Source organism: Nerophis ophidion, linkage group LG07 (assembly GCF_033978795.1).
Source record: "Nerophis ophidion isolate RoL-2023_Sa linkage group LG07, RoL_Noph_v1.0, whole genome shotgun sequence".
In the NCBI taxonomy this organism is placed as follows: domain Eukaryota; kingdom Metazoa; phylum Chordata; class Actinopteri; order Syngnathiformes; family Syngnathidae; genus Nerophis; species Nerophis ophidion.
This window is the reverse complement of record NC_084617.1, coordinates 1,070,223-1,080,306: the sequence shown is the minus strand read 5'-3', so window position 1 is coordinate 1,080,306 and position 10,084 is coordinate 1,070,223. Positions and strand designations below refer to the sequence as shown.

The 10,084-nt window shown below is 44.0% G+C and overlaps 1 protein-coding gene across 3 annotated transcripts in view; it reads left to right on the top strand.

The window, feature by feature from the left end:
• pde4a (phosphodiesterase 4A, cAMP-specific) overlaps positions 1 to 10,084 on the top strand; it is a 150,555-nt gene that overhangs the window by 116,346 nt on the left and 24,125 nt on the right. For 2 of the 3 annotated variants that reach the window (XM_061905088.1, XM_061905089.1), the window contains exons 5-6: positions 932 to 981; positions 2,762 to 2,874. In XM_061905088.1, the coding sequence (XP_061761072.1) occupies positions 932 to 981; positions 2,762 to 2,874 (163 nt within the window). Of the gene's footprint in view, positions 1 to 931; positions 982 to 2,761; positions 2,875 to 5,858; positions 6,833 to 10,084 lie in introns of those variants that run through there. The other variant, XM_061905090.1, reaches the window with a different exon arrangement.

Genomic DNA, 10,084 nt, shown 5'->3' with positions numbered 1-10,084 from the left:
CTCCAGCACCCCTGTGACCCTGAAAGGGACAACCGATAGAAAATAGATGGATGGAAGGGTTGTCCACATATTTAAAAATACAAAACAGAATTATTGCTTTATTTATTTTCCTATCATACTGTACTGAGTGTTTGATTTATTTATTTGTTTTCCATTTTGTCTATTATTTGTGCTCTTTCATTTTTGAAAAAAAAGAAAAAAAGAAGTGTGAACAACCATTATAACAAATGTATTATCATGGTTGTCCACATATTTCTTTCATTTTTATTTTCAAAAATAAAAAAGTAAATACATTATTTTATTTTTAATAATTTATTTTTATTGCTGTATTTACCGAGTATTTGTTTTTATTTATTTTTTTCCAGTTTGTCTATTATTTGTGCTCTTTCAAATTAATAAATTAATTAAAAAATGTGGCTCCAGCACCCGCCGCCACCCCGAAAGAGACAAGTGGTAGGAAAATGAATGGATGGGTTATCCACACATTTTTTATTTATTTATTGATTTTTTTATTGCTTATTTATTTTCCTATGATACTGTACTAAGTATTTGATTTATTTTGTAAAATGTTCAATGTTGTCTATTATTTGTGCACTTGCATTGTTGAAGTTGTTGTTGGTGTATTGTAGCAACTGATTGAGCAGAGCTGTGACCATTTAAGGGCATGACTTCCTGCAGACTGATGAAGACATGGTGGAAAGTGTTCTGGGTTTGCACTTTGGACTAAAATGAGGAGAAGGACACGAGTGTTGCTGGCCTTGCTTTTTCTTTAACTACACTTTTTGCCTTCATTTTTGTTTCATTAAGTTTCATTCATTCATCCCCTCCATGCCTTCTGTTGCACTTCCATGGCCAAATGTGTGTCAAAGTCCAGCAGGGGGCAGCACAGTGCGGTCAACTGCTGCTCTTGTAATGATTCTTTTGTCCACAGGAGGTCGCCACTGACAAGTCAGCCGACTGTTCCTCAAGCTACCCTCTCTGGTAGGCCCCCCCCCCCCCCCCCCCCCCCCCCATATACAGTATGCAGTGGCACATCATGCTTCAAATATTGCCACTTCATCACATTTTTCTCATATTTTTGAATTTTCTAAAGAATATTCTACAATTTTTAGGTCCTGTGTTGCGCTTTTTTTTTTTTTTTAGCAAAAAATGGCTGAATAAACAAAAATATATCAATTTTACAATCACATTTGCCACTAAAAGAGTGCAAACCAATCAGAGTGCACTTTTCAGTATGATGGCCACTGATTGGCTCAGCCTCAAGCAGCATTACACTATACTATTGTTTTATGTTGAGACGGCTCTCTCAAAGGGGAACTGCATCATTCACAATAGTTATGGAAGAAATTAACACACTTGCATCATACCAAACTCTACCTTGGAAGGGTTGGCTGAACAGCTATTAAGGGAGGATGCAATCGCTGCTCATGTTAATTGACAAACTGTAACTTAGAATACTTGCTGAACAATTATAAGGTATGGTGCAATCGCTGCTCATGTTAATTACCAACCCGTAACTTAGAAAGTTTGCTGAACAAGTGCAAGCTATGATGCAATCGCTGCTCATGTTAAATACCAACCCGTAACTTAGAACGTTTGCTGAACAAGTGCAAGGTATGATGCAATCGCTGCTCATGTTAATTCCCAAACGTAACTTAGAAGGCTTGCTGAACAAGTATAAGGTATGATGCAATCACTGCCAATGTTAATTACCAAACCTTAACTTAGAGGGTTTGCTGAACAGGTTTTGATTGATTGATTGAAACTTTTATTAGTAGATTGCACAGTACAGTACATATTCCGTACAATTGACCACTAAATGGTAACACCCCAATAAATGTTTCAACTTACCAAACATAACTTAGAAGGTTTGCTGAACAAGTATAAGGTATGATGCAATCGCTGCTCATGTTACTTACCAAATTGTAACTTAAAATGTTTGCTGAACATCTATAAGGTATGATGCATTTGCTGCTCATGTTAATTACCAAACTGTAACTTAAAACATTTGCTGAGCAACTATAAGGTATGATGCAATCGCTGCTCATGTTCACCACCAAACTGTAACTTAGAACATTTGCTGAACAGCTATAAGTTATGAGGCAGTTGTTGCTCATGTTAACTACTAAACTGTAACTGAGAACGTTTGCTGAACAACTATAAGGTATGATGCAATCGGTGCTCATTTATTTACCATTTTGTAACTTAAAATGTTTGCTGAACATCTATAAGGTATGATGCAATCGCTGCTCATGTTAATTACCTAACTGTAGCTTAGAACGTTTGTTGAACAACTATAAGGTATGATGCAATCGCTGCTCGTGTTAATTGACAAACTGTAACTTAGAACATTTGCTGAACAGCTATAAGGTATGAGGCAATTGCTGTTCATGTTAATTGACAAACTGTAACTTACAGAGTTTGCTGAACTATAAGTTATGAAGCTCCAGCGCCCCCCGTGACCTCGAAAGGGACAAGCGGTAGAAAATAGAGGGATGGAAGGGTTGTCCACATATTTTTTTTGCTTTATTTATTTTCCTATGATACTGTACTGAGTCTTTGATTTATTTTGTACAATTTAGCATTTTGTATATTATTTGTGCTCTATCATTTTTGTAGGATGAAATAAGCTCTGCTTCCTCCTCCTCCTTTTGGGAGGTGCGGTGATGAAACATGTGATGCATGACATTGGTCATACATCACATATGAACTGAAACTGAAACTGAAAACTGTGTGGACCCTCTTCCTGTGTCTTTCCCAGATGAGACGTACCAGCAAATGGCTCGGGAGACTCTGGAGGAGCTGGACTGGTGTCTGGACCAGCTGGAGACCGTCCAGACCCACCGCTCCGTCGGCGAGATGGCCTCCAACAAGGTATGGTCACCCCCCTGCTTTATGGACTCACCCTCAACTCTGATGGTATGTGGTGAAGGTGTAGCTCAGCTCGGGCTGATAACACCTGTACATACAGTACAGGACAAAAGTTTGGACTCACCTTCTCATTCAATATGTGTTCTTTAGTTCCATGACTATTTCCATTGTAGATTGTCTCATCAAAACTAGGAATGAACACATGTGGAGTTATGTACTTAAAAAAAAAGGGGAAATAACATGTTTTGTATTCTAGTTTCTTCAAAATAGCCACCCTTTGCTCTGATGACTGCTTTGCACACTCTTGGCATTCTCTCCAGGAGATTCAAAAGGTGAAATGCTTTTCCCGTCCCAGGTGTGCCTCAGCAGGGTTGATTAGTGGAATGTCTTGCTTATCACCGGGGTTGGGACCATCAGTTGTGTTGTGCATGCAAAGTTGTGTCCAAACGTTGGGCCTGTACTGTACATTGCCTGGATTTGAACCACGTCACAACTGCCTTATTGAAAAAATCATAAAAATATCCCATCCGACCCTCCAGACTGGAATTGATAGCTGTGGTCTTACACAAATAATAAATGAAACAACACGTCAAAATGGTTATACGATAGACTTAGTCCTTGTCCGGGGAGTCACCACCTCCAAAGTTATCAAACATTGTCTGTTCTCAATGGGTACTAAGTCCCATTTAGCCCTTCTGGAACAACATTTCCCTATGCTTGTGTTGTTTTCGGCTGTACCAACTGTTCAAATCGGACAAGGACCAACGTTTCTTTAGAGTTCCTCGAGGTGTACTTGAGACGGGCGGAGGAGTGCCAGATTTTATGAAAGAGGACGACAAAAGTAGCACAAGGGAGCAGAGTCAAAGAACACACGAGTTTGCAGCGATCACTTGGTTAAAAGTCTGTTTGATATACTTTTAAAGTTGATTATATCGATTTGAATTATATTGATTTGAATTTTTATCCAACAGAAACCAGAAAGTCAGAGTCAATGATAGTTTGTCAGGAAAGTCTCCCCATTTGTTTATTCTGTACACAAATGTGTCAAAGTACATATGATGGGACAAAAGTCCAATATGGTGATGATTCAGTAATTGTTAGCCTGTTAGCATCACAAGTGTCAGCTGTCAGGTGCTAGTTTCTTTTAGGCTGGTACGGTATGCGGGCAACACGGCGCGTGGTCGTCACCTGCTCACCTCGCTGCTTTTACCAGCAGAGGAGCATGTTGGGCAGCGCACACACACTGAGTACTTGCAAGCAGACACAGTGTGTAGACAGAAAAGGGAGAATGGATGCATTTTGCTGTAAAAAGTCAAGATAAAGGTGAAGTTCTAACACTGAAACACCCTCAGGAAAAGCTGCTTTAAAACATGCAGCTAACATCCCTCCACAGTGTTTTAGCTACTTCTAAATCACTAATCCTGGTCTCCATAGCAACAAATAAAGTACATTTTTTACAAGTACCATTATCACTGGAGGATGAGGACTAGCTAAACATGCTTCACTACACACCGTAGCTCACCAGCGTCACAATGTAAACAAACACCATGGGTGGATCTACACCTGACATCCACTGTAATGATACCAAGTAGAGGAGTGTATCGAGTTGATACTATTATGGTTACATCAATATTTTTTATCATCACAAAATATTTTTTCCTTCTTTAAAATTCATATTATGTTAATAAAGTCAGTGATGAGGATTTTGAATATGACCAATGTATGATCCTGGAACTACTTGGTATCCACATGATCCATACCTAAATGTGTGGTATCATCCAAAACTAATGTCAAGTATCAAAGAAGAGAAGAATAAGTGATTATTACATTTGAACAGAAGTGGAGATAGAACATGTTAAAAAAGAACATAAGCAGATATTAACAGTAAATGAACAAGTAGATTAATAATATTTTTTTTACGGTTTGTCCCTCATAATGTGTATAAAATAATAGGTGTATAAATGACACAATATGTTACTGCAGACTAATTAGGAGTCTTTGTTTGTTTACTTACTACTAAAAGACAAGTTGTCTAGTATGTTCAACATTTTATTGAAGGACTAAATGACAATAATAAACATAAGTTTCATCTACACTAACATTTTTTGTTAAATTAAAGACAATAATGACATTTTATTGTGGTCCCCTTGATTTAGAAAAGTATGAAAGTAGCGGTACAGGTGCAGGTGGTGATGTATACAGTAGGTATGAGGACAGCCCCCTAACACAGCACAGGTGTATGCCAAACAACAGTATATGCCAAACAACAGTATATGCCAAACAACAGTATATGCCAAACAACACTATATGCCAAACAACAGTATATGCCAAACAACAGTATATGCCAAACAACAGTATATGCCAAACAACAGTATATGCCAAACAACAGTATATGCCAAACAACAGTATATGCCAAACAACAGACAAAGAATGTAGGAGTTGCTCAGTACATTTGATAGCGGCGGGTTTCTTCAGGCTGTAGTTGTTTACTACGTCTGCATGGCAGCAGGTGTAGTCTGCTGACACGGGAGGCGGGGCCAGGGTCTGTGTGCACATGACGGAGTGAGGGGCGGTCCTGATGCTGATCTAACCTTGGTTGCTATCGAGCAGCGGCAGGCCTGCCTCCGCCTTTCAGCCACTGGCTCGCCGTTTCGACCGCCAGCCATGTGGTCTTGGCGCCGACCAATGAGAGGGCGGGCAAGGCCGTTTTGACAGCGCGCGCCTCCTTAAAGGGACAGGCGCCGCCACGCTTGATAATGTAGAGACAATGGCGGCTCTTTTTCTTGTCAACACGTCAGAGTTCAGGACAGAAATGTCACGGGCAGAACAGAGGCGGTGTGGATGTTGCACCCGCTCACGGTCGTAGTCCTGCTCTCTCACACACACACACGCACACACACACACACGCACACACGCACGCACACACGCACGCACACACACGTCGCACATGCGCACTGCCGCAGCCAGCAAGAAGCCAGCGGGCTGATGAGCTCGCATCTCCGGCATCCTGGGAAGGAGGCGAGCGGCGGCGAGGACGGAGGAAGTGGTGGAGGAGGAGGAGGAGCAGCGGGATTAGTCGGAGGCGTCCTTTAAGGGCTGGAGCGAGGGCGTCAAACAGAACGGAGGACAGGAGGACCCTTTTTGGATGTGTGGCGTGGGGGAGGGGCGGTCGACGCAGGGAGACGGAGCCTATTTTCCAGCAAGGAACTCTCCTCTTCCTGTCCTGTCGCCTCCGCCGCCATTCTTTCATGCCCGGGTCATCTCTGGGTGCCGCCGTCCTTCCGCCACCCCCTATGTTGCCTCCGCCGCCGTTCTTTGAAGCCCGGGTCATCTCGGGGTGCCGCCGTCCTTCAATTCTCTGATTGCCATCCTGCCCTCGTCCTCGTCTTCCTCGCCGTGCCCTTCAGACCGCCCCTCTCTGTTTACCTCCACCCTGAGGTGTGTGTGGGCCCGACCACCCGATGGGATGAGATGTAGTCTCCACAGCTGCCGGATCCAGGGGGGCTGCTGGGGGTGGGGGGGCGGTTGACGAGTCTGGACTGTAGCCGTCTCTGGACTGACCGGGTGGACCGCGTGTAGACCGGGAGAGTCTGCCCCCGGCCTCACCCTGACGACACCCTCATGCCAATGGGGCGCCTGCAGTGCCCCCACCCCGCTACACTACCGTGCCGCCTGCCTGTGCCACCGGCCCAAGCCCCCGGTCGCCCTCAGCATGGGCTTGGTGGAAGCCATTGACCCCGCGCCGTCCCCATGCCCCTCGCCCGTGCCGGGCGGCTACCGGCTGCCCCGCTCCTCCAGCTGCAGCCCCCTGCAGGGGAGGGCGGGGGCAGAGCTGGACCTCGGCGAGGCAGCCGGAGGGGTCCTGGAGGCGGGCGGGACCACGGCGCAGCGTCGGACCCCCTTGGTGGACCTGTTCTGCGAGACCTGCTCCAGACCTTGGCTCATCGGCTGGTGGGACCAGGTAGAGGCTCGGTGGCGGCCATCTTGGATTGCTAGGCTCATTGTTATTGTTTAGGAGTTTGAGCTAGGAAGACTTTATGCTTTGTTCTTCATGCTAGCAACTGTTTATCACACTTAGAACAACTTTAATCATCCACAAGGGCGATTGTTTCTCCCAGTAGCTCACTTACAAGGATCATGCACACAAGGCCACAAAATGTGGGCCGAAACAAAAATGATAAAGTAGACTAAAAATGTACTGTAGTAGCAAAATAAATATAACATATCATATAAACTGATATTTTATTATATAATATATAACAAATCCATCTGCCTCCGAGGTGTCATTGTCAAGAAAAAGACTCTTTTCCCGGATTGTGATAGATTTGTAGAGTCGAGTGCGAGGTCTCTGTTTCTGCACGGCGGTCCCCAGTGGGGGGGCAGGTGTGTGTTTGTGTGTCACGTCGCTTCATTAGTCGGCGTCGGAGGAAGTGTTGTTTGTCCTGGCGCTGTGGGAGCCGGTCGGGTGGCAGCTATGACTCAGCGCTACAGCATCGGCGAAAGGCGCGAGCGAGCGAACCGCCGCCGCCGGCCTGAAGTGTGCCAGCGTACTCGGGAAGGGGGGGTCGGCGGTGGGGGGGGGGGTGGGGGGGTGTCTTCCAGAGCATGTCACAGCACTTTTATGTGACAAGTGTGATGCAAGAGGCCAGATGACAATGAACAACAATGGCAGGAGGGTGCTTCTTCTTCATGGCGTTTAGGTGAAAGAGGTTGGGGATGAGGGTGGGACGGGGGGGTGAAGTGGGGGTGACCTTGATAACGCTCCTTTTTGGTATGTCACCCAGAGCAGCAGCAGCTCTCGCCTCGAGTTCAAGTGACTGGCGGTGAGGACGGAGTTGCCACGGCAACCGCTCAGGTTGCCTAAGAGATTGTGTGTGAGGGATCAGTCAGTGGGACAGCTGATTGTACGCTGCTTTTACCACAAAGAAAAACAACAACAAAAGCAATGCCTTGTTGTGCCGCGGTGGGGGGGGGGGGGGGGGGGGGGTACTGTCATGAGCCCCAATGTGCTTTCTCACATCTTTGTGGAAAAGGATGCACTGGCATCGATAACTACCTTTTCATTTCTCAGGCAAATCCTATTGTTGATGTACATGCACATATTTGCTTACTGTACAAAAGACAAGTGTAGGATACTTCTCTTGTTGCCTTATTTGTATTTGACTTTAATAAATGTATTTATATTATCATTTGGTGCAGCAGGAGGGGATAGAAAGACAGAAAAAAGAAGACAGAGGGGAAATTGCGGGGACCAGAGGGAGATAAGTTGTGTCTGTTGTTGTTGTTATATTTAATAATAACAACAACAATAGAGCAACATCAGCAAATAGGATATGATAGTAAAAGTGATAGCAAAGAAGCAGTTAGTAAAGTAAATATTAATAACACAGAAATGACAATGAACATTATTACACTGCAAATGAATCAATACAAATACTAATAGAAATATCACTACTGATAATGAATAATAACAACTACATTTATCATCGACAATACAATTGTTCAAATGCAACTGCAATGATAACTTCAATTACAAAAGAAAGCAGATACATGGAGGGAAAGAAAGAGAAGACAATAGTATTAATCTTGTAGATTGTTATAGTAACAATAGGTTAAGCGTTGTCAGTGTGCTGTTTGATAGCTAGCTTTCTCACCAGCTTTCTAAGGTTTACGTCGGCACCAGTGCCATTTTGTACCCCACTTTCAGTACCCGTCCCCCGCCAGAGGACCCGTCCTGAGTGACACAGTCCTGTCCTTTTGCTGAATTCCTCTGTGATGATGTGGCCTAAAATGATCTGTGATGACGTGGCCTAAAATGATCTGTGATGATGTGGCCTAAAATGATCTGTGGTGATGTGGCCTAAAATGATCTGTTGTGATGTGGCCTAAAATGATCTGTGATGATGTGGCCTAAAATGATCTGTGGCGACGTGGCCTACAATGATCTGTGTTGATGTGGCCTATAATGATCTGTGATGATGTGGCCTAAAATGATCTGTGATGATGTGGCCTAAAATGATCTGTGATGATGTGGCCTAAAATGATCTGTGATGATGTGGCCTAAAATGATCTGTGGTGATGTGGCCTAAAATGATCTGTGTTGATGTGGCCTAAAATGATCTGTGATGACGTGGCCTACAATGATCTGTGTTGATGTGGCCTATAATGATCTGTGATGATGTGGCCTAAAATGATCTGTTGTGATGTGGCCTAAAATGATCTGTGATGATGTGGCCTAAAATGATCTGTGGCGACGTGGCCTACAATGATCTGTGTTGATGTGGCCTATAATGATCTGTGATGATGTGGCCTAAAATGATCTGTGATGACGTGGCCTAAAATGATCTGTGTTGATGTGGCCTAAAATGATCTGTGATGAAGTGGCCTAAAATGACCTCTGATGATGTGGCCTACAATGATCTGTGTTGAAGTGGCCTAAAATGACCTCTGATGATGTGGCCTAAAATGACCTGTTGAATAGTGAAGGCACACCAGGAATTGAGGGTGCAGGAACACACTTGATTGGTTAGACCGGGGGTGGGCAACACATGGCTCTGCAGCCATAAGCGGCCCTTTAGCGCCGCCCTAGTGGCTCCGTGGAGACTTTTCCAAAATGTATTAAAATAGAGAAAGATGAGGAAAAAAAAAAGTTTTTGTTTTAAGAATAGAATAGAATAGAAAGTACTTTATTGATCCCTGCCTTCCGCCTGAATGCAGCTGAGATAGGCTCCAGCGACCCCGAAAGGGACAAGCGGTAGAAAATGGATGTCATAGTAGTGGACATTTTCTGTCCTAGGGTTACCTCAAAATAAATGCATTGGGGGGGACACGACATGAGAGGTCAAGTTTGTGGGGTGCTAGTCTAACACTGGACACTTACATGGGTTATTGTACTACAATCAGGGATCACTTACATGGGTTATTGTACTACAATCAGGCCATCAGGGAGTGTAAAAATAAGAAGGGAAGACCAAGCCTGATGTGCGCTCTTATTAATTCTTTTCACGAGGGTGCACCATCTTTCGTCTCATAATTCATATCGATTCAAACCAACTTTGGACCATCTAATTATGAGTAAATAAAACTCTTGTAACAAATTCTTTATTGTTCCTGTTTAAGATTCGGACTTTTCGACCACATAAAATTGGCGTCACGAACAGGATGAGGCCCCGGGTTAAATTCCCGACATTTCTACGACATAAAATTGGCGTCA